At 40.5% G+C, this 24,255-nt stretch overlaps 1 protein-coding gene across 5 annotated transcripts in view; it reads left to right on the top strand.

The window, feature by feature from the left end:
- LOC125453382 (kelch-like protein 1) overlaps positions 1-24,255 on the top strand; it is a 351,831-nt gene that overhangs the window by 165,503 nt on the left and 162,073 nt on the right. For all 5 annotated transcript variants that reach the window (XM_059646484.1, XM_048532887.2, XM_059646486.1 and 2 more), the window contains exon 4: positions 16,798-16,994. In XM_059646484.1, coding sequence (XP_059502467.1) covers positions 16,798-16,994 — 197 coding nt within the window. The remainder of the gene's footprint in view (positions 1-16,797; positions 16,995-24,255) is intronic.

Here is a 24,255-nt window from a genome sequence, read left to right as displayed (position 1 = left end):
GGTACATTGTCACACTTCTTTGTAACAAATACGTTTGGATAGATTTCAATACATCCCACATTTTGTGTCTTTTAGTTACCTGATTTGTCTTGTCTGTCATGAATAACCAGAGCCAATGACTCAACTGACAACCTATATAAATAAAAATCCTGTGAGGACATAGAATGAGACCAGGGGATTGAAGTAATCTAGAGAAAATTGCGACAAGATAGCTAAAGAACTCAATGCATTTTTATTTCAATTTGCAGCATTGACAGGTTTTATAGTTTCTGGGCAATTCTCATTCCATTAAAACTGGGCATGTTTCACAAATTTAAGACTTCGTTTAGATTATGCATGAAAAATTTGTGACGTGTTTCATTCAATTATTGTGTAGGATCAATACGTCGGTTTCCAAAGCAGTTGTACACAGTTGAGACAGGCATCCTGGAAAATATATAAAACATATTAGGGTGAAATGTCTGCACCATTGCCAATAGATTCCAAATTTAATTATGTTGGGAGTCCGTCAGATCAGTTCAGCTAATAGCCTGTCTCCAAGATATGTTGAATTACTAAATCGGGAGATATAAAAGGCAAAACCTGGGATTGGGCCTCATATGATAGGACATCTCAATTCCACGGCACAAAAAGAACTTGGCATATGTCTGGAGATCCAGTTTGTATACTGAAAGTACAAACATCCAGAGGAGTTCAACAAAAAAAAATAAGTGGGAGCTGATTGTCAGGCCTATTGTCTTGAAAGTAAATGACAATTTTCTATAACAACAGCAAAGTTGCCGGAAAAACTCAGTAGGTCTGCCAGCATCTGTGAAGAAAAAAATCAGAGTTAACCCTTCCTCAGAAGGGACAATTTTCTGTAATTTTCTGTTGACTATAAATTGATGGCACTGTCTCAAGAATATCAGTATGAAAAGCAAAGCGCCCTCATTTTTCAACAAAAGACTGCTCATGTGTGGAACTGCAGAAGATTGGGGAGATCCTAAATGAGAATTTTGCATCAAAAACAAAAATAGAGATTGCTGTAAAAGCTCAGTAGGTCTGGCAGCACCTGTGAAGAGAAATCAGAGTTAATGTTTCGAGTCTGGTGACCCTTCTTCAGTGTATTTTGCATCAGTGTTTACTGTGGAGAAGGAGATGGAAGATAGAGAACTTGAGGAAATAAATAGTGACATCTTGAAAAATGTCCATATTGCAGAAGAGGAGGTGCTAGACATCTTAAAATGCATAATGTTGGATAAATCCCCTGAACCTGAATAGCTGTACCCTCGAACTCTGTGGGAGGCTAGGGAAGTGATTGCTGGACCCATTGGTGATATATTTGTGTCATTGATGGATACAGGTGACATTCCAGAACACTGGAGGTTGGCTAATATAGTGCCACTATTTAAGGAAAGCAAGGAAACTACAGACTGGTGAGCCTGACATCAGTGACTGGGAAGTTTTTGGATGGATTCTTGAAGGACAGGATTTATATGTGTTTGGAAAGGAAAGGACTGATTAGGCATCACAAGCATTTGGAGCATAGTCCCTTTGTCAGGTGAAGACCTGATGGGAGGGACCATTTTCTAAAGGCTTGTGATTTTAGATAAATCTGTTGGAGAATAACCTGGTATCATTTGATTTCTGACCTTGTCCACCCCAGTCTAACACCAGCACCTCCAGATCATGGTTAGCATTGTCAACGTGGCTTTGTGCATGGAAAATCTTGTCTCACGAACTTTACTGAGTTTTTTGAAGAAGGAACAAAGACGATTTATGAGGGCAAAGCAGTGGATGTGATCCATATGCGCTTCAGTGAGGCTTTTGACAAGGTCCTGCATGGTAGAATGGTCAGCAAGGTTAGATCACACGGAATATGGGGTGAAGTAGCCATTTGGATGATGAACTGGCTCAAAGGTAGGAGATAGAGGGTGGTGGTGGACGATTGCTTTTCAGACTGGAGACCTGTGTCTAGTGGTGTGCCACAAGGATCAGTGCCAGGTCCACTGTTTTTAGCCATTTATATAAATGTTTGGATGTAAACATGGAGGCATGTTTCCTAAGTTTGCAGATGACACCAAAATTGAGTGTAGTAGACAGCCAAGGAAGTTACCTCTGAGTACAATGGGACCTTGATCAGTTGGGCCCATAGGTTAACATGGGGCAGTTGGAATTTAATTTAATTAAATTTGAGGTACTGCATTTTGGAAAGGCAAATCAAGGCAGGACGTATACATTTAATGGTAAGGTTTGGGGGAGTGTTGCTGAACTAAGAGACCTTAGAGTGCAGGTTCACAGTTCCTTGATAGTGGAGTCGCAGGCAGGCAGCATAGTGAAGAAGGTATTTGGTATGCTGGCCTTTATTGGTTCATGTATTTAGTATAGGGATTGGGATGTCATGTTGTGGCTGTACCAGACATTGGTTAGGCCACTTTTGGAATGCTGTGTTCAATTCTAGTCTCTGATATAGGAAGGATGTTGTGAAACCTGAAAGGTTTCAGAAAAGATTCACACGGATGCTGCCAGGGTTGGAGGGTTTGAGCTATAGGGAGAGGCTGATTAGACTGGGGCTATTTTCCCTGCAGCATTGGAGGCTGAGAGGTGACCTTATAGAGGTTCTTAAATCATGAGGGGCATGGATAGCCAAGCTCTTTTCCCCACTATAGGGGAATCAAAACTAGGGGACATAAGTTTAAGTTGAGAGGGGAAAGATTTAAAAGGAGCATAAGGGGCAACTTTTTCTCACAGGGAGTGGTGCATGTATGTATGAGCTGCCAGAGGAATTGGTGGAGGCTGGTACAATTACATTTAAAAGACATCTGGATGGGTTTATGAATAGGAAGGGTTTAGAGGAATATGGGCCAAATGCTGGGACTAGATTCATTTAGGTTATCTGTTCAGCATGGATGTGTTGGTCCAAAGGGTCCATTTCCATGCTGAACATCTCTGTGACTCTCTGACTCTGAACGAGTATGCACATATTATTATGTACCTATTCTTTACTGAACAATTATACATTTAAATATCCAGGACTGGTTTTAAAGTGCCATGCCACATGCAGTTTTGGGATTTAACAAAATTGCATGAGAGAAAGAAATGACGTCAGCTGTTTGTGAAATTTAGAATAAGTGCTGGGGTTTGGTGGGGGGAGTGGAATGTGGTCTTGCGATGTAGTATTGTAAGTTACCTTCCCTTTAGAATTTTACTGCTGAAGTTCACATGTGGTGTTGGCGCATGCTACAATATACTTCCAACCCCTTGTTTAGAACCACTAATTTTCTTCTAGTGCAGCTCCACGGCAGTGTGATTTTTGTTTTCACTGCTACAGTGCTAACTAGGGTTAATATTGTACTACGGTTTTTTTGCTGAACTAATGGACTGGAGACCTCAGAAAATGTTGGGAACTTAAAATAAGTTGATTAAGTAAGTAAGTCTGGATGTAAACAGGTGAACATGCAAACAGGGAACAGGAAGAAGGCATTTAACCTGTTGAGCAGCTCCACTATAAAATAAGATTATGGCTGATCAAGTCTGTCCTCAAATCCACATCTTGTCGACCTCTGATAACTTCTCACCCCTTGTTTATCAAGAATCTATTCACCTTTACCTTAAAAATATTCAAAAATTTTGCTTTCAACACATTACAAGACGAGTTCCAAAGATTTTCAACCCATTGTCCCAAAATCTTCTTCATATCTGCTTTAAACCTCTTGTAGTTGTAACTTTATGCCATTAATGGCAGGATCAGATCTGTCTTAATATTTATGGTTTGGATATTTTTCAATATTTTTTATTGGCAATTAGACATTTGTTATTTTTAATCGAGATTTTTTTAAATCAAAGTTGGTCAGACAATCAGACAGAGGCAGCAGGGTAATGGTTTTATCACTAGATTATTCTGTTAATGTTTTGGGGACCCATATTTGAATTCTGCCTTGAAATTATATTCAATAAAAAATATGGAATGAAGAGTCTAATGAAGACCATTAAGGTAAATCTCTGTCAATTCACTACTATCCTTTAGAAAGGATATGGATTTAGGATCAGGCATACATGAGACTTCAGACCTCTTGGTTGACTGTTGACAATTCTCTTGGTCTTCCACTGATAATGCATGATAATTTAGTCATAGAGTTACAGAGGTTTACAGCATGTAAACCCTTTGGCCCACCTTGTCCATGCCACCCAGTTATCGCAATTAAACTAGTTCCATTTGTCCACATATCCCTCCATATCTATCCCTTCCAAGTACCAGTCCAAATCCTTCTTAAATGACAAAATTGTATGGACATCCACCACTGCCTCTGGCAGCTTGTTCCAGACACTCACCACAATCTGTGTGAACAAATTGCCCCCTGAACCCTTTTGTTTCTCTCCTCTCTCACCTTAAACCTACGGTCTTTTTTTCTATGCCCTACCATGGGGAAAGCTGTTGGCTCTCTACTTTAGCTATGTCTCTCATGGTTTTATAGACCTTTATAAGGTCACCCCTCAGTCTCGTATGCTTCATAGAAGAAAAGTCCCAGCCTATCCAGCCTTTCCTTATAACTCAAACCTTGCAGTCCAGGTAGAAAAAATGGAAATTGCTGGAAAGACTCAGCAGGTCAGGCAGCATCTTTGAAGGGAAATCAGAAAGCAAGATCCTTCTTAACCTACCTGTCTACCTGTGACTCCACTTTTAAGGAACTATGAACATGTGCCCTTCGATCTCCTCATTCTACAACACTCCCCGGGGCCCTACCACTGATTGTCTCAGTCCTGCCCTGGTTTGACCAATCAGAATGTAACACGTCACATTTATCTAAATTAAACAGCATCAGCCATTCCTCAGCCCATTGATCATGATCTCACTGTATATTCAGATAATCTCCCTTTCCATGAGGCCATCAACCTTGGTGTCTTCCAGAAGCTTTAAAGGAACTCCAGATATTGGTAAAAAGCACGACATAATAGAGTCAGTACACGCACATTGGGCTGAATGGTCTCCTTCTCCACTATAATAATTCTGTGATTCAGGATTTCTAGAACAATGAAAACATAATACTAGAGGTGCTAGAAATCTAAAATAAACACAGGAAACGTTGGAGAAACCCAGCAGGTCTGACAGCATCTGAGAGAGAGAAACAGAGAAATAGTTTAAGTTTCATATGAATCTTCTTCAGGGCCATTCTGAATGTTTGTCCTGCATTTTTCAGTTTTTAGGCTTTCCAGAATAATGACCTAATTGGACAAGCTTCTCCTGAATTGTTAACGGAAAATTGATGATGCTTATATAATACTGAGGTTGTTTATGACAGGTAGAGTAAACATTGAAGGCCTTTAGATTTTCTGCAGTCTGGAATAATCAAGGATTGGTTTTTGGTTTAGAAACCCTAGATGGTGAACCTTTTTTAGTTTACTTCAGAGAAAACAGCAAATGTAACTTTCAAAAGCAAATGTAACTTTCTCCGAGAATGGACTGATGAAACCGACAGCCACATTACCAAATACACGCTCAACATTGCTTTGCCAAACAGCTAATGCACCCCTCACTCCCTCAGGCTGTGAACAACCCCATCTGTCACTGGAATGGATAATTCCACCCTGCCATGTAGATGTGACACTCTCTGGGACCTGACCCACCCTGCATTGCCACTGACACCATTACTTACATACCCCTGGACCCAAGCCCCCTTCTCCTGCTTTGAGATCCAATCACCCCTTCCCCTGCTTCAGACCATACCCCCACCAATTCTGCTCCAGGCCCGACAATCCCATTGCTGAAACCTGACAGCTCCTGTCCAAATGCTCTATCCACACCCCAGCCTGTTATTGAACCACCCCCAGGGACCCAAGTCCTCACTCCCTTGCTTCTGAAGACATACCCCACCAGGATCCTACAAAACCCCTCCAGCTATGCCTGACACTAAACCCTTACCCACCCACTGGAATAGATATCTCCCATTACCCAGATAAGCCCCCAAAATTATTATTTACCTGGACTCCTTGCAACTTTATGCACTGGCTAGTCCCGAGTTACCTGGGTCTTTACCCACCCTGCACTCTACTCCCCTACTCACTAGGCACCCTACTCACCTGGAAAACTACACTCCTGACACACATACATCACACTTCCCGTATGTCCTTAGTATTTGACAGCAGTTGTCAAAGTGGCTGTCTATGATTCTGGGCCTTTAAATTTCAGAAAAGATCAGCTGATCACTGTGAAAAAGGAGGAATGGCTTGCCTCCCCCAACCCTTTCTCGCTATGAGGCTCCTTTCAGAACAGAAGTATGGCTCTATCAAATCCAGAGGATTTACCGATCAGAATTTGTGAGCAGTGGCGATCTCATGCAGATGGTCAATCAACTTCTTTATTTTTATGAAACAAAAGAGCTTCATGTTTCTGTCAGGACATTCCAATTAGGAGTCCATCTACATGAGATTGCCATTGCTCGCAAATTCTGATTGGTAAATCTGGATTTGAATCACTCTGAAAGTGATGGTATTGTATATTGTCTGAAACTTAGTTTTGCTAAGTGGTGTAAGATTTGTCTAATCATGTTCTATAGTTTGATAAGTCCAGGTTCTTTTATATTTTAGTTTGTGTTTTGTGTCTATTCATTTCATTTGTTGAAAAAAAGCGTTCAGTGAATAACCACCATAACTAAAATAGAAATCAAAACAGTATGATCTGCAAAGGATGGTTTTATTCTGGAATCTGACTTGTCTGCTGGTTCTAACAACTAAAGTCATAGCACATGGTAAAAAGGATTATTTGGGGCGGCACGGTGGCTCAGTTGTTAGCACAGCAGCCTCACAGCGCCAGGGACCCGGGTTCAATTCCAGCCTTGGGCGACTGTCTGTGTGGAGTTTACACATTCTCCCCAGGTCTGCGTGGATTTCCTCCGGGTGCTCCGGTTTCCTCCCACAGTCCAAAGATGTGCAGGCTAGGTGGATCGGCCATGCTAAATTGCCCGTAGTGTTCAGGGGTGTGTGGGTTATAGAGGGATGGGTCTGGGTGGGATGCTTCAAGGGGCGGTGTGGACTTCTGGGGCTGAAGGGCCTGTTTCCACACTGTAGGGAATCTGATCTAACTCACCCTTCAGGCAAGTTCCTAAACTGTAGTTTGACCATGGTTGCATGTCTGCCTTTGAATGGACATACCAGAATGAAAGCCATTTGTAGAATTCATGCATTTTATTGCTTAATGTCTAAGCAAAATCTCAACATCTATGAACCCCTAGACTGAGAACTCCAAACTCAAATGTTTACAATGACAGTTGTAAAGAAACCAGTCAGATCACCAATAGGTGAAGAACCAAACAAACTTCAAATTAACCATGGAGTCATAGAGATGTACAGTATGGAAACAGTCCATTTCATCCATGCAGACCAGATTATGCACACTAATCTCGTCCATTTGCCAGCATTTGGCCCATATCCCTCTAAACCCTTCATATTCATATACAAATCAGGTGCCTTTTAAATGTTGTAATTGTACCAGCTTCCATCACTTCCTCTGTCAGCTCATTCCATACATCCGCCACCTCTGTGTGAAGAAGTTTCCCCTTAGATTCCTTTTATATCTTTCCACCCTCAACTTAAACTGAAAACTTCTGGCCGTGGACTCCCCTACAGGGGGAAAAGACCTTGCCTATTCACCCTGTCCATACATCTCATGATTTAATAAACCTCTATAAGGTCACTCCTCAGCTTCCAATGCTCCAGGGAAAATAGCCCCAGTCTATTCAGCCTCTCCCTATAGCTCAAAACCTGGCAAGGTCTTTGTAAACTTTTTCTGACCCCTTTCAAGTTACATAACATCTTTCATAAAGCAGGGACTCCAGGGTTGAATGCAGTATTCTAATAGTGGCCTAACCAATGACCTGTCTCGCTGCAACATGACCTTCCAACTCCAATATTCAATGCACTGACCAATAAAGAAAAGTGTCCCAAACATTTTCTTCACTATCTTGTCCATCTGTGGCTCCACTTTCAAGGAAATGAATCTGCACCCCAAGGTCCTTTTATTTGGCAATAATCCCCCTTGCCATCAAATTGTCCTGAGTGAATGACAGAAATATTGATTATGTGTGTTAGAAATGACTTCCGATAATAAATCTTATTACTCTAAGAGTGCAACAGAGATGAAGTTATTTGGAAATTCTCAGTACAAGGACATTTCCTCCAGCTATAAGAGCAGAACCCTGCCCAATCAATGACCAGTCAACCCAGGAAGGGGGACAGACACTGAATTGTTTTCACCTGCAAAGATTCAGCTCTGCATAAACTTGTTTATAACCTTGTCTGAAAATCTAAAGATTTCCAACTTCCATTTATGCAAAGAACCACGAGAGAGAGAGAGAGAATTTTCCAAGGCCTACAAAAATAGGCATTTTATAGTACTAAAACTTGAATCAACGACTTGCTTCTTGTATTTTTGCTAATACCCTAAATGCCAGTTTTCTTTCCGGAATCCGACTTGTGTGTCTACATCTTGTTGCATGACGGAGTGTGCGTGTTTCATTGTGTTTACATGCGTCCAAACATTTATATTTATTTCTAATTTAAATTTAGATGAAAGAATGCTTTACATTTATTGCTGAAAATCACAAAGGCTCAACATTAAAAACACTCTTAGAGATAAGCTTGGAGTGAGTAGAAGGAGAAAACATTATCACACGACCACATCTCTGTAACTACAGCAGATATTTCAATGAAAGTTTATGGGTTTGAAACAGACATAAAAAAGCAATGATCAGCTTGATGAGATTGTGTTATAGACCCCCAATTATCAGAGGGAAATTGAGGAATACAAATGTGGAGAGAAACCAGAAAAATGAAAGAATAATAAAGTTGTAACAGTAAGTGATTTTAATTTTCCAAACATTGACTGGGACTACCACAGTGTTAAAGGTTTGGATGGTGAAGAAGTTGTTGAATGTGTTCAAGAAAATTTTCTTTGTCAATATGAAAATATTCCTGCCAGAGAAGAAACAACATTTATCTTGGGTGAATAGACAGGGTAAATGACTGAAGTGATAGTAGGGGAACACTTTGGGTCTAGTGATCAGATTAAAGTTTTGAATTGGAGTAAGGCAAATTTTAATACTATGAGATTTGGAGAATACTATTCGCAGGCAAAGTGAGATAGTTGGATAAGTGAGAGACTTTCAAAAGTGTGATAACAAATGTTCAGAATCATTATGTTCCTGTTCACAATGAAAGTAAGGCTGGTAGAATTAGAGAACAATGGATGAGTAAAGATATTGAGGTCCTAGTCAAGAATGAAAGAAGAATCATATAGTACATGTAGACAACTGCATTCAAATGAATCTCTTGAACAGTACAGAATGCAGGGGCATCTTAAGAGGGAGATCAGGACAGCAAAGAGATGATATGAGATAGCCTTGACAAATAAGATCAGTGATAATCCAAAAAGATTCTACAAATACATTAAAAGCAAGAGACCAAATAGAATGAGATTTGGGCCCCTTCGAGATCAAAGAAGTTGTCTTTGTGTTGAACCTGAGGTGATGGGAGAGAAATTCTGTGACAATTCCACATCAATTTTTGCTGTGGAGAAAGAAACAGAGACTAGGGAACTCAGGGAAATAAATATTGATATTTTGAGAGCATTTTCCATCACAGAAGAGGAAGTGCTGGAGGTCTTAGAAAATATAAAGATAGACAAATCTTTGGGACGTGATATAGTGCATCCAAGGATGTTGTGGGAAAGTAGGGAGGAAAATGCTGAGCTTCTTGCAGAAATGCAAATATCATCTATAGCTATTCGTGAGGTGCTGGATGACTGGAGAGTGGCTAATGTTGTACCTTTGTTTAGGAAGGTGTGTAAGGAGAAGCCTGGGAACTGTAGACCCATGAATCTGACCTTGATGGTCAGTAAATTGTTGGGAATGATTCTGAAAGATCGGATTTATATGTATTTGGAGAGGCAAGGGAATGATTAGGGATAATCAGTATGGTTTTGTGTGCAGGAAATCATGTCTCATAAACTTGATTGAGTTTTTTGAGGAAGTAACCAAGAAGATTGATGAGGGTAGAGAGTTAGACATTGCTTACATGGACTTTGTAAAGCCTTTGACAAGGTTCTGCATGTTAGACTAATTAGTAAAATTAGATCACCTGGGATTCAGGGTGTACTTGCCAAATGGACACAAAATTGGCTGAACACCAGGGACAGAGAGTGATGCGGGAGGGTTATTTTTCGTACCGGAAGTTTGTGATCAGTAATGATCCACACGGATCGGTGCTGGGTCCACTTTTGTTTGCCGTTTATATAAATGATTTAAAAGAGGTTATAGGATGCATGGTTAGTAAGTTTGCGGATGACACCAAAATTGGTGATATAGCAGACAGTGAAGAAGGTTATCTAAGATTTCAAAGAGATGCTGATCAATTGGGTCAAAGCACTGAAGAGTGGCAGATGGAGTTTAATTTGGTTAAATGTGAGGCATTACATTTTGGCAAAATGAACAAGGGCAGGACTTATAAAATTAAAAGTAGGGCCTTGGGTAGTGTTGCAGAACAAAGAGATCTAAGGGATCAGGTACACAATTCTTAGCAGTTTGCGTGACATGTAGGTAGGGTGGCGAAGAAGGCATTTTGCACATTTGCCTTCATTGCTCAGAAATTTGAGTATAGGACTTGGACATTAATTTGAGGTTAGTGAGGCCTTTTTCTGGAGTACTGTGTCTAGTTCTGGTCTCCCTATTATGGGAAGGGTATTATTAAGTTGGAGAGGGTTCAGAAGAGATTTACCTGGATGTTGCTGCAAGTGGAGGGTTTGAGTTATAAAGAGAGCTAGATAGGCTGGGACATTTTTCACTGGAGGTTGAGGGTATAGATAAACTGAATGGTTGGTGTCTTTTTACTAGGGTGGAGGAATTTAAGGCTAGTGGGCATCTTTCTAAGGTGAGAGGAGAAAGATTTAAGGGGCATTTTGTTTTACACAGAGAATGGTTTACATGTGGATTGAGCTTCCAGAGGGAGTTGTGGATACAGGTACAGTTATAATGTTTAAAACGACATTTGGATAAATACATGAATAAGGAATGTTTGACGGGATACAGGCCAAGCGCAGACAGGTGGGATTAGCTTAGTTTGGAATTACGGTTGGCACAGACTCGTTAAACCAGAGGGTCTGTTTCCATGTTGTATGACTCTATGACTTGCCCTGGCCACAATAATGAACATGAAGCGATTATATGTTATAGAAACCCATTTGGTTGACTTACATCCTTCAGAGAAGAAAATTTTGCCATTCTTGCCTAGTTTGGTAACTGTGTGACGAACAAACTATGGAAAGGTGGTTGACTTTTAACTGCCCTTAGAAGTGACTGAGCCAGACAATGATTTGTCCCAAAGACATGAAATGCTGGTCAGTAATGTTTATAACATATCCATGAATGAAAGCAACAGTTTGTCAAAGAGCCAGCGAAATTGTATGAGAAGAGCAGTTTATCATCTAACAGGATTAAATTGTTGGCATGATCTAATAGAGCTTAAAATGAGACTCTGCCAAATGACACTTCAAGCCAACACTTTCTAATTATCAATGAATAAGTAACTCAGGCACTAGCTTTTCTCAACAGAAAGAAGAAAAAATGCATTTACATAGTGCCTCTTATGACCTTAGGATATCACAAGGTATTCAACAACTTGTGAAGTATTCCACCCGCAGTCACTGTGACAACACAGGGGGAAGAATGATATTTATGTGCACATTAAAGGTTACTTGGAAAAGTTCCCATGATTTTTTTAGTTGGTGATTGAGAAAAATGCCTGTGACAGTTTTTTAATTCATTGCTTCTCAATGTAAGTTGATGACTTGGATTGAATACATTTATAAAGCTGTGTAAATCCATACCAGTTAATAAATACAAAAATATTTAGATGAGCAGGATTTTTATTCACTATTATCTGACAAAAGAAATACTTTTCATGTGTACTGGTTAGCTTTGCAGTCACTTAACAAAACACAAAAAAGACCATATGCTTCAGAATGCAATTGTTACAGGTCAATAATATCTTCATTGTGTAAATTGGGCATGAAGTCACTCTGTAACATATCAGAGGTGGAAGGCCTCTGAGCTTTGTGAGCCATGGTATAAAACTGCACCTAGTGTAAAGTCAAATTCAGAACATTCCTACATTTCCATTGCGCCACACAGTAATATGAGAAGAAAGCAGTAGACTTGTCTTTTACACCCCAGTTAATACTGTTTCTTTTCCCAGACTGTGGACTTTTCTGGCAAGGCCAGTGTGTCTTCTTCATTCTTAATTCCTTTTTGTCCCTCAGAAGGCAGTACTGAGCAGCTTCATAAACAGGTGGAGTCCCTGTGATGAAGGCATTTCAATATTATTGTTAATTGGAGATTCTAATATTTTGTCGGATGAAAGCAAAAATGGTAAATCTCCAGGGCATGTGCATGTCTGATTTTGAGGAGAATTTGGGGGTGATAAGGTTGTACCTGATGCCCTTATTCTTGAGATGTTGAAGGTTGCAGGATTGGCATGTGGTGACAAAGCAGCCTTGGTGAGATGCTAGATTATGTTCTATACATCATACATACTCCAGCCATGTCATACGAACGCAGGAAGGAATGAACATCGATGCTCCTAAATGAAGTGCCATCACATGGACTGTTTTGTCCCAGATTGTGTCAAGCTTCTTGAGGGTTATAGCTGAAACCATCCAGGTACATGATGAGTATTCCAAGCAGTCTTGACTTTGTCAATGGAGTCATTTGCTGCGGAGTACCCAGGATCTAACCCATTCCAGTCACCATTTCAGTGGCTGAGTTTTGGTCAATGGTACCTCCAAGGGTAATCACAATATCACACTTCTTGTGTTGTGAAATTCAGTTAAATCAAATGTCGAAGACATTCTGAAAGATTATAAAAATTGGTGAAGGCCAGGTGGAATAATTTTATAAGGAAAAGCCTTCAGCAAAAGAGATAAATTACACCTACCAAATATTTTGATAGATTTGGACGATGATCCCTATCTGCCATGAAAGTGTATACTTCTTCTCAGATTCAAGATCATTCTCAGACAATAAAATTTGGCAAATGTTAAAATAAGTTGCCATGCATAAATATTACAATTAGCTGTGAAAAGCTTTTAGGCAGAAGTATTCTTCCTCTAACCCCCAACAAAGTATCAAATAGTGTTGGAACATTTGGAATTTTTAGCGAGTTACTTGAGACGTTATGTTGAGGTTGTATAGGGCATTGGTGAGGACTCTTCTGGAATATAGTGTCCAGTTCTGGTCATCCAGATTTGGAAGGATATTTTCAAGCTGGAGAGGATCAAGAAAAGATTTATGAAGACTTGGCCAGGTATGGAAGGTTTGAGTTACAAGGAAAGGATGGATAGGCTGGGACATTTTTCACTGCAACATAGGAGGTTGAGAGATGAACTGATGCAAGTTTATAAAATAATAAAATGTGAGGCTGGATGAACACAGCAGGCCCAGCAGCATCTCAGGAGTACAAAAGCTGACGTTTCGGGCCTAGACCCTTCATCAGAGAGGCTCATTGGAGGAAAATGGGTCAGGAGTAGACAGGTGGGGCTAGTTTAGTTTGGGATTATGTTTGGCATGGACTAGTGGGACCGAATCATCTGTTTCTATGCTATATGACTCCATGACTACTAATTTTGCCCTCATGTCTATCAGTTTTTTGGTTGAGAGCCCAAAACTAATTACACTGCTTTGTTACCTTGTATCTTTTCCTGGTATAGATAATAAAGTTATTTTTTGCTCTTAAAAGTTGCATTTATCTTTGTTGCAGTGTGTTCTATGTTGTAGGGTATGTGTATTGCAAATGTTTTTCAAACTGCTTGTCTCAATCTGCTCGTTAATTTGAAATTCATGATTGCTGCTCAGTCAGTTCCAGTCATAAGAGACGTACTGTTTCCTTATCATTGAGATTCAAACTCTTAATTTTAAAGTCGTCGAATAAATCTTTCATTACCTTGCCCTCCTCCAGTGGAAATAATCCAGTATTCCAAGATATTCTTCATAACTTTGGTTTTCCATTTCCAAGTATTTGAGGTCCATTTGACTTTAATCTTCTTGATCATGGGGCATCTAGGAATGTAATGACAAGCAATGGTATAACTAGAGTTATCTTTACTTCTTTGCTTCTGCTCATAAATAAATGCAACACTAAGGTAGAACAGCATCATTCTCTTAGATTTCCTCATTTGGAAAATTCATGGGGATAGTGGTGTAATGGTCATGTGTAATGGTGTTTTGGGACACCTGTAAATTCCCCTCCAAGCCACATACCATTGTGACTTAGGATTGTATTGCCAGCCCTTAAATTTAGCAGAGTAAAAATTCTGGGCAAGTCCTTTCCTAACAGCACTGTCAAAAAACTACAGCAGCTCAGGAAGGCAGCTCCCCATCACCTTCTCTGTGGCAGTTTGGGATAAGCTACAAATGCTAACCTGGCCAGTGATGCCCACATCCCATGAAAAAAATGGGTCTTAAGACCCATCTTGGATCAACATTTCAGGTGCCTTTTTCAATGTTTAAACCATTAGTTGCAGAATATTATCCACTATGTTAGAAACCTCGATGCCTGAGTTACAAGGTTTTTGATCATAAACTTCCACGTGTAATGCAGGCTATTTCCAGTGTTTGGCATTGGTAGGGGCTTTCATTTCATTAGGCAGCCCTATCCCATTGACAGGAATTTCAAAATATGGATAGAAACATAGAAACATAGGAGATAGGAGCAGGAGGAGGCCATTCAGCCCTTTGAGCCTGCTTCAACATTCTTCACAACCATGGCTGATCATCCAACTCAGTAGTCTAATCCTGCTTTCTCCCCATAAACTTTGATCCCATTCGCCCCAAGTGCTGTATCTGGCCACCTCTTGAATACATTCAATGTTTTGGCATCAACTACTTCCTGTGGTAATAAATTCCCCTACAGGCTCGCCACTCTTTGGGTGAAGAAATATCTCCTCATCTCCATCCTAAATCGTCTACCCCGAATCCTCATACTGTGACCCCTGGTTCTGGACACACCCATCATCAGGAGCATTCTCCCTGTGTCTACTCTGTCCAGTCTTGTTAGAATTTTATAAGTCTCTATGAGATTCACCCTCATGCATCTGAACTTTAGTGAAAGCGATCCTAACCTAGTCAATCTCTCCTCATATGTCAGGCCCCCCAGCCCAGGAGTCAGCCTGGCAAATCTTCGCTGCACTATCTCAAGACCAAGAGCATCCTTCCTCTGAAAAGCAGACCAAAATAGCACACAATATTCCAGGTGTGGCCTCACCAAGGCCCCTGTGTAACTGAAAGAACACATCCTTGCTCCTGTACTCAAAACCTCTTGGAATGAAGGCCAACATAGGTAGCTCTAATCCAAAAGAAAACCTCCCTGTTTAGGAAACTACTGAGCCTTCGACTAAACAGAACGTGTAATTCAGCACATTGGAACTTTTCAGTGAACATATCAACCTTGCCTCATTAAGCCAGATCAGTAAGAACCAGCCCATTCAGAGGAAAATTGTGCCACCCAGTTCTGGATTGGTGTTGAAAATGTTGGCAATGTTGAAGACTCCTGAGTTTAGTTCAGCTAACAAGTTTTAAACTAAATATGTTGCTTCAGGCAAACTGAAAAGAGAAAAAAAATGGTACAGTTAACAATGCAGTTCCCTAAACAACTGTCTTTGAAGTATTTGTGTGCAGCCATGCATGTAGAAGTAAAGGGTTTATGATAATAAGCTGGCAGCTAACTGTTGGGAGTTCAAATCCCACGCAAGATAAGCCATGAAATTGAATTCAATAAATCTGGTAAAATGTGGATCTCTATTCAAGGAAACAGAGAAGAGTACTTGTTACTGCTAACTTCTCTGCTTTATACATGACTCCAGTCCAAAGTATGTGTTAAACTTTTCATGTCCTGAGGCTAGATACAGATGGGTAATGGCTGTTGGTTGCATCAAGTGCCACTCACATCCCAATGTCAAAAAAATGTATAAAGCTTAAGCAAATCTGTCGCAAATTTATTTTTGAAATATCTTGAACTTATCTCTTCCTTGATTTTGAGTAAACTGAGATGTATAATTGTAGGGGCAAATACCCCTATACTTTCAATCTCTCACACTAACTTCATGCAGAGGTGAAGCTGGAGATATGGAGTTGTATTTTTGGTTGTCAGTCAATCTTTGTTGTGATTATTCAGATTTATTATTGTGCATTGTTCATCCATTACATGCTTGCATAATTTTTTTAAAAGTTTCAGATTTCTGAGGGAGGTTATTTTATTTCAATTTACCCATTTGAAATAAGTGGGTGTACAATGATGTTAACATTTTGCTGATTGGAAAATCCAGTTAGTGTTGCTATACTGAAAGACGGGAAACGGTTACCTGTCCTCTGTGTTGATTCTTCCAATTCTATGATTACCAAAGAAGGTTTGTTAAACAGTTCAACCTAAAGTAAGCCATGGCAGCACTTGAGGGGCAGGAAAGTTGATGTTTCAGGTCAGGACCCTTCTTTTCTAGCCTACTGTGTTCCTCCAGCTCCATACTGTATTGTCTCTGACTCCAGCGTCTGCAGTTCTTGCTATCTCTCAGCCTAAAATAAGGTTCTACAGAATTGGATTTACATAGTTTTTTTTAAAGTAACTCGCATGTTTGTTGGCATTATTTATAGACAGAGAAAACAAAGTGTATCACTGTGAACATTGTGCAAAAAAAGACTCTTTTTAGATAATCTCTGTTTACTGTTTCACTCTTGAGAGCATAGTTGTCACGATGTGTTTTGGGAATGTATTTGTTTTCAGGCTGCCTTGAGTTAAAGGAGGAGACAATCGAGAATCTCTTAGCAGCTGCCTGCCTGCTCCAGCTCTCCCAAGTGGTGGAAGTGTGCTGCCATTTCCTAATGAAGCTGCTCCATCCATCAAACTGCCTGGGTATCCGTGCATTTGCTGATGCTCAGGGCTGTACTGAATTAATGAAGGTGGCTCACAGCTATACTATGGTAAGGTGACAAGAGATGTTTTATTTCAAATCACCTTCTTGCTTCACTTCTTCCTTATCCCTGCATGTGTATTTTTCTACGTGAACAGACTTTCACATGAATGCTGCCAGTGTTCAGGTTGATGTGCCCATTCATATCAGAAATATAAATCATGAAGATTGCTTCCCTGGTCTAAATTTTACCTTGATAAATTTTACACAATTGACTGATGGAGAATCCTATGTGTCTACTGACTTCTTTACATTATATAGGGCTTTGAGAAGCACATCGGGGGTGTAACTATTATAATTGCTCAAAGGGCCAGTACAGGTTTAATGGAATGAATGGCCCCCTCTACTGATCTACTACATTGTTTTTTGTTGAAGCAAAGCTCCACATCATGAATGAAAATTTGTATTTTCATTCCACTTTACATTGGTTAGAGCTGTTGAAATAAATTCACCATTTCAGGCCACGATGAATTGTGAGGATTGATTGATGTTGTTGTTGATGTTGATGTGGAAGTCTGTCTGCTTGAAATTATTTTCGAAAATATTAATAGTTTGAATAATTTTGACAGCAGATCTGTAGTGCTCAACCAAAGGTTTGCCTTTTTGATTTGGTTTAGTTTAAACTTTCAAATGGGCTCCACTTCCTTAATGACTAGACTGAAGTGAGTATTCCCAATAGTTCCACTAGTTTAGGTTAGATGGGCTTGAGATCGGTATGACAGGTCGGCACAACATCGAGGGCCGAAGGGCCTGTACTGTGCTGTAATGTTCTATGTTTTATGTTCTATGTTTATGAGCAAAGCTCTGAAAGAATCCAGGTGACTAAACCCTCGGATTTGAAACTTACTACTAGCCAAGCTCTTCCAGCACAGTTACAACATTGGCATCTAACCGACAATGTGGAAAATTGCCCAGGAATGCTTTGCGCACAAGAAGCAGGACAAATCCAACTTGGCTACATATTAGAGATAATGGGAACTGCAGATGCTGGAGAATCCCAGATAACAAAGTGTGAAGCTGGATGAACACAGCAGGCCAAGCAGCATCTCAGGAGCACAAAAGCTGACGTTTCGGGCCTAGACCCTTCATCAGAGAGCTTTTGTGCTCCTGAGATGCTGCTTGGCCTGCTGTGTTCATCCAGCTTCACACTTTGTTATCTTGGCTAAATATTATATGTCTGTTCAGCACCAATGGCAAGGTAAGGAAAGTACAATCCTGACTCCAGGTGCTTCCATATTCTTAAAGAGATAAGGTAGTGTCAGTTGGTGTGCTGGCAGCTTCATCTCAGGACACTCCAGAGGTGACCTGTCACTTCACCCACCCCCTTGCCCGTGACCCTGACATCTCCATCAGCTCGGGTCAAGGATGGCAGGCTTTGAGCTGTACAGGTAACTGTCAGCAGACTAAAGCCCTCTGTTGTAATTGTACCAGTCTTCACAACTTCCTCTGGCAACTCATTCCATACATACACCACCCTCTGAGTGAAAGTGTTGCCCCTCTGGTCCCCATTAAGTCTGTACCCGCTCACCTTAAACCTATGCCCTCTAGTTTTGGTCTCCCCTACTTTGACAAAAAGACTTTGGCTATTCACCCTATCCACGCACCTCATGATTTTATAAACCTCTGTAAAGTCACCCCGCAGTGTCTGACACTCCAGAGAATATGCACTTTCGTAGCTATGTCTTCTCTTGTAGCATTCTCATGTCTGTTGTAATCTTATTATTGCAACAGGACTGGAGTATGTGACCCATAGTGAAAAAATTGTGGCGTCTTTAAGCAGCAAATGGATTTTTCACATTAAATTCACTGCACTTTGGATCCTGTTTCAGATTCAAATATGGGTGTCTGGTGGTATCCTCATAGATTGGGAAATTCACAGCTATTAACGTGGCAATTGCAGGCAATGCACTCCAGGAGAATCTCAGGCACACTGAGGGTAATAATAAATAGTAAGGGAGGAGCCAGGACTGTTCAGTTGGTGGACCCACTCACATTCCTTTTGCAAGCAGTTGCAGAATCTGTCAAGTGCCGACAGGTGGGAAATGTCTACACCATATCTGGATTCTTAAAGCCACACTACAATATTTAAGGATGTGAGATGTGAACTGGGAAACTCACATGCCAATTTGCCATCTATAAGGAGGCAAACTGAAGGAACAGATCTGCATTTCACAGGCCATTGCAGTGGAGGCATTGGCTGTGAGGATGCTCAGGCACTGTCATTGTATAAGTGTAGTGAGGCTCATTGAATTCTGCAGAAGTGCATGAATAGCGAAGATGTAATGTGGATATGGATCAGTGTCAGGGTATGGAACTACCTGATCATATTCAACAGGGAGTATTCTCTCTAGTGAAATTGATGTGTCTTTGACGCAAGGCAAACAGCCAGGAGGGCAAGGTATTGGAAGGGTTTTGCTCTCATGTTGGTCCAGGGCATTTTAGCTTTAGCAGGGATAAGGATATCAGAACTACATTTGAAAGAAGAAGTCAACATTTCATTGCATGGATAATTAAATGGAAAAGCAAATAAACATTTGAAGAATGTGGGATACAGCAGGCTGAGGGGTTGGCTGACACCCAAACATGCAAATGAAATAATAACAGAAGAAGAAAAAGTCTTAACCCAGCTCAGTCATTCTGGAAGCAGGTATTTAGATGGTCCCTCTAGCTACTTGGGTTTCCACTCCTCAGGCAACATAGCTGCTTTGTGGTGACTGAGATCATGAATGGGGCAGCACACCACCATGATATGGGGAACCATGTCTGGGGATTACTGCCAGATAGCACCTTAGTAAAAGGACTTTTCACTCAACAACCCACCCTATGTTTCTCAAGTCTTGCGCCCTCTCAGAGGATGGCATCATATCTGGAAAGGCGCTGAGCAGTGGGTCCTCCTAATGATTTTACTTTGCTGTGTTTGTTGAGAAGGCAGCTCTTTGCCACTGATGTTACAGCAACTTGTATGAAATATGTATGATTGCAATTTTACTTTCAAGCCTGAGAATACCCATTCCCATGTGCATCTCATGCAAGGTGACCCAAGAAAATGCTCATGTGTCTTTGGCACAAATCAACTTCCAGGATACCTTCCAGTCAAACATACCCACCAAACCTACCACAGGAAACCTGTTTCCATGTGTGTGAAGGTACAACAACTGCAGTATGATGCTTACAGACCTACAGATTGTGTGCATTGCCCAATAGAGAAAACAAATTATTGAGAAAATACACCTTACTCCATTGACTGTTGTTGCCCCCATAGATTAAAAGATGTCAATCAGGGCACAAGGTACTGTAGATCAGTCCTTCAGCTGTGCAGGTCGGAATTGGACAGTATGGAGAAAAATAAATTATTATTCAATGTTTTTGGACGTTTTAAGGCACAACTCTGTGGTGATGTTTGGATTAAATGTATATTAAACGAAGGGGAATAGCATTATTTAATCAACAGATTCATGATCACTGGAGCAATGTTTAGGAGGCTCCACATTCCAGCTCTGAATTCTGACTTCTGCGGTTATCACAACTCAGTTGTCTCACTTCACACTGGATTAGTAATTTTTTGGCTTTGGTGAAGTGCTGTTGCTCTTTTAACTGATTGTTTCCAAAGATTTATCGTCGGTGTGAACAATGAAGTGTTTGCTGAACAAGTAGGTGTGAAACCATTACATTCCGAAATCTAGAATAAGAGCTTCTTTCATTGGTGGAGTAACTTGCCTTAACAGTCATAAAGCCCTTGGACCAACAGCACTTAGCTTGTCATCCTGTAATAGATTTACTCTGAGGCTTTCCTGGAAGCATTTACTTCCATTATGGTGAGCTTGGAGAGATCTTCTTATTGAAAATGCTGTAAATCAGGAACAAAAACAAACTCGCTGGAAAACCTCAGCCAGCCAGTTCAGGATTGTAGTCGGCAACTAGTTGAGCTCTGCAAAGGTCAGTGTTGGGACCATGACTATTCACATTGTACATTAATGATCTGGGAGAAGGAACTGAGGTCATTGTCGCTAAGTTTGTAAATGACACAAAGGGAGGAGGAGGCAAGGAGATGTGGTAGATGAAATACAACATGGGAAAGTGTGAGGTTAAGCACTTTGGTACAAAGAATAGAGGTGTAGATTATTTGCTAAATGGCAAAAAGCTTAAGACCCAGAAGGTGCTTTGGAGCCCTGGTTTGGGATTCTCTCAAGGTTAACATGGAGGTTCATTTTGCTGTTAAAAGACAAATACAATGTTAGCCTTCAATTTGAGTGCCAGAATATGAAAGTAGGATGAGGCTGTAAGGCTTGTCCTCATTTAAAATATTGTGTGAGCACTTTTGGGCCCCCTATTGAAGGAAGGATGTGCTGGAGTTGGAGGGGGTCCAGAGGAGGTTTACAAGAAGGATCAAAAGAATAAAGAGCTAGTCATATGAGGAGCAGTTGAGAACTCTGGGTCTGTACTCGATGGAGTTTAAAATGATGAAAATTACATAATGTTGAGAGGACCTGGATAGAGTGGATATAGATAATAAATTTTTACTAGTAGGAAAGACTGAGACCTGAGGGTACAGCCTTAGAATGAAGGAGATCCTTTAGAACTGAGATAAGGAGGAATTTCTTCAGCCAGAGGGTGGTTAATCTGTGGAACTCATTGCCACAGAAGGCTGCGGAGACCAAGTCATTGAGTGTATTTAAGACAAATAAATAGGTTCTAGATTAGTAAGGTGATCAAAAGTTTCAGGGAAATAGCAGGAGAATGGGGTTCAGAAAAATATTGCCATGATTTATCGATGGAGTGGGTTTGATGGGCCAAATAGTATAATTCTGCTCCTATATTTTATGGCCATTTGCAGTTTTGTATTGCATGTGGATGCTGCACTTACAAGGAGGATCCATAGTGGGAGATGGGTTTGGGTGGGATGCACTAAGGGTTGGTGTGGACTTGTTGGGCCAAAGAGTCTGTTTCCACACTGTAGGGATTCTACGAACAAATAAATTGAATTTAACATTACCTTTCAAATGTAACAATGCATCCCCTTTAAAATTGTCAATGGCATAAAACCTGACTGGCTAAAGGTCAGTTAGATCATGAATAGACAAGATGGTACAGTTTGGAATCATTGGTGTTGTAACTGATGGTTTTGTTACCTTGTGAATCATAACAATGGTAAATGCAAACATTCCAGTACACCAATAATAGCTACTCCACTTGTTTCAACATTGTAACAAGTTTCAGGTGTCCGTCCTGAGGAGCAATACTTATATTTGAGACAGATTTTGCCATATGTTGCCAGATCTGTTGTAAACAGTTAGCTTCTGTATGGACTGGACCATGTTCTCAGTTTCTCTGAAGAACGATACCTGTACTTGTACCAATCTCAATTTTGAGATGTAGTGCATACCATCCATTGCTTTGGGGTTATACCACGTTATTGGAGGCAACAGTTTCAGGTTTTCTGATGATGTCTGTGTGCTGTGTCAAATGAACCACTTGTAATGTCTGACTGGCATCTGTAAGCTGCAAATTTTTCTTGGACTTCATTGAAAAGGTTGAGTGTCATGAATTGAAATTTGGAAGCTGATTTGTCTCTCTTTCTATGCTTCGCAGACTGTTATGGAACATTGTATTGCACTTTGGGTTCTCTGGGCAATTTGAATTTTTGCAGTTTTAGACCAATGTCCTTTGTAGAACATAAGTTGTTATGTCAAGAAATGCTGGATACTGGCACGGTGAATGGGACAAGCCACACTTCATACAAGGTTTGGATATTTTACTGACCCTGTTGACAGCTGCATTAGATATTATAGGGCTGAACATGTTACCAGCAGTTAATAACAGCTTTGAGCTTGCATTCATTACTTAAGAGTGATATATCTTTTGGGTTTTTGCCTTGACTTGTTTTTTTTTCTGAAAGAATATGAAGGATATGAAGATAATGTTTACTTCTATAGTACTTTCAGCTAAGTTAGCTTCAGTGAAATTACATTCCATACCTTTGTGTCAACATCTGCCCAGGAACTGGTCAATTATTTCACCTGGCTGTTGTTGGCATCATATGAAGTCAAGCTTATCTATCCTGAAGTTGTTGCAAACTTTCAACTGATTTTCTAATGATTGGGAAATATTGTCAGGATTCAGGATATCTGTGGTCATCTGTTGAAAGATGAACTGGGGATTTTGAGTGGAGAGGGATCCTAGGGACCGGGGATGGAGAGAAGAGTGCCAGGCTCTGTTGAGAGTTGGTGAAGGATGAAGCAGCTGAGTACAACTTGGGGCTGGTGCCCTGGTTCATGCAGGCATCCCATGAACGAAGTAAGCCCTTTCCTTGCCACATTTTCTCATGTAGACCACAAAAAGCAGCTGATGCAATCCAAAACATATTGTGGAATGGGCAGCATGTTATTCAGGCCAATGGGCTTGTTAACAAGCCTAATTGACTTTTAATTATTTATTTAAATAAGGGTGGGTGGGCTTTTACTTTAGACACTGTCACTTAGCATATAATGGATTGACCTCAGTCTGGGTGGGGACGTAGTGCATAAGCTACACCTACAGGTCTGGCAGGGGATAGGAAAATCTAGCCCCAAGTTAGTCATTAATCAGATGGTCAGGATCCAATAAACACAGAAATTGCATGTAACAGTAGACATAATCAAACACTTTTATCAGGCTATGCTGAAGATATTTTCATGTTTTGGAAATTATACTTCTGAATACCAATTATACATTCAAATATTCTTGAGTGCTAACATGACAATGGGTGGCGTGCTCTGAAAGAAACAGACCATCAATTCTTTTCTCAAGGCATCTCAAATTCCTGGACAGACAACAAAGTTTTCTTTTTTTTGATGTCCAATCACTGCTGTCAGAATTCTGAACGCTCATTTGCACTCAATAAGCTTTCACAAAAAGCAACCTGGCAGTGACTAGAGTATCTGTTTTAGGAATATTGGTGTGGTGAAAATACTGGTCAAGACTCTGGTGTGAAGCCCCATTTTCTTGCTGAGAGTGATATTACAATTTTTTTTTACATGTATTTGACCAAAGAGTGACCCCACTGATAGCGCTACATTGACTTCGACATCTAGTAAAATGCTAGCCTAGATTTTGTGTTCAGCTCTCTGGAGTGGTGTTTCAGGATCCTGCAAAATATAGACCAATTTACTATATCTCAGGGCCCTTACCTTCAATATGCCAGTTTAGCCTTTCGGCAACTGAAGAACGGAATATTTGAGGAGCAAGTACTCAAACCTGAGACAAAGGTCATAGTGTGCCAGGCAGCAGTGCTC

Source organism: Stegostoma tigrinum, chromosome 6, assembly GCF_030684315.1.
Source record: "Stegostoma tigrinum isolate sSteTig4 chromosome 6, sSteTig4.hap1, whole genome shotgun sequence".
Lineage (NCBI taxonomy): Eukaryota > Metazoa > Chordata > Chondrichthyes > Orectolobiformes > Stegostomatidae > Stegostoma > Stegostoma tigrinum.
This window is presented reverse-complemented; position numbering and strand designations above follow the sequence as displayed.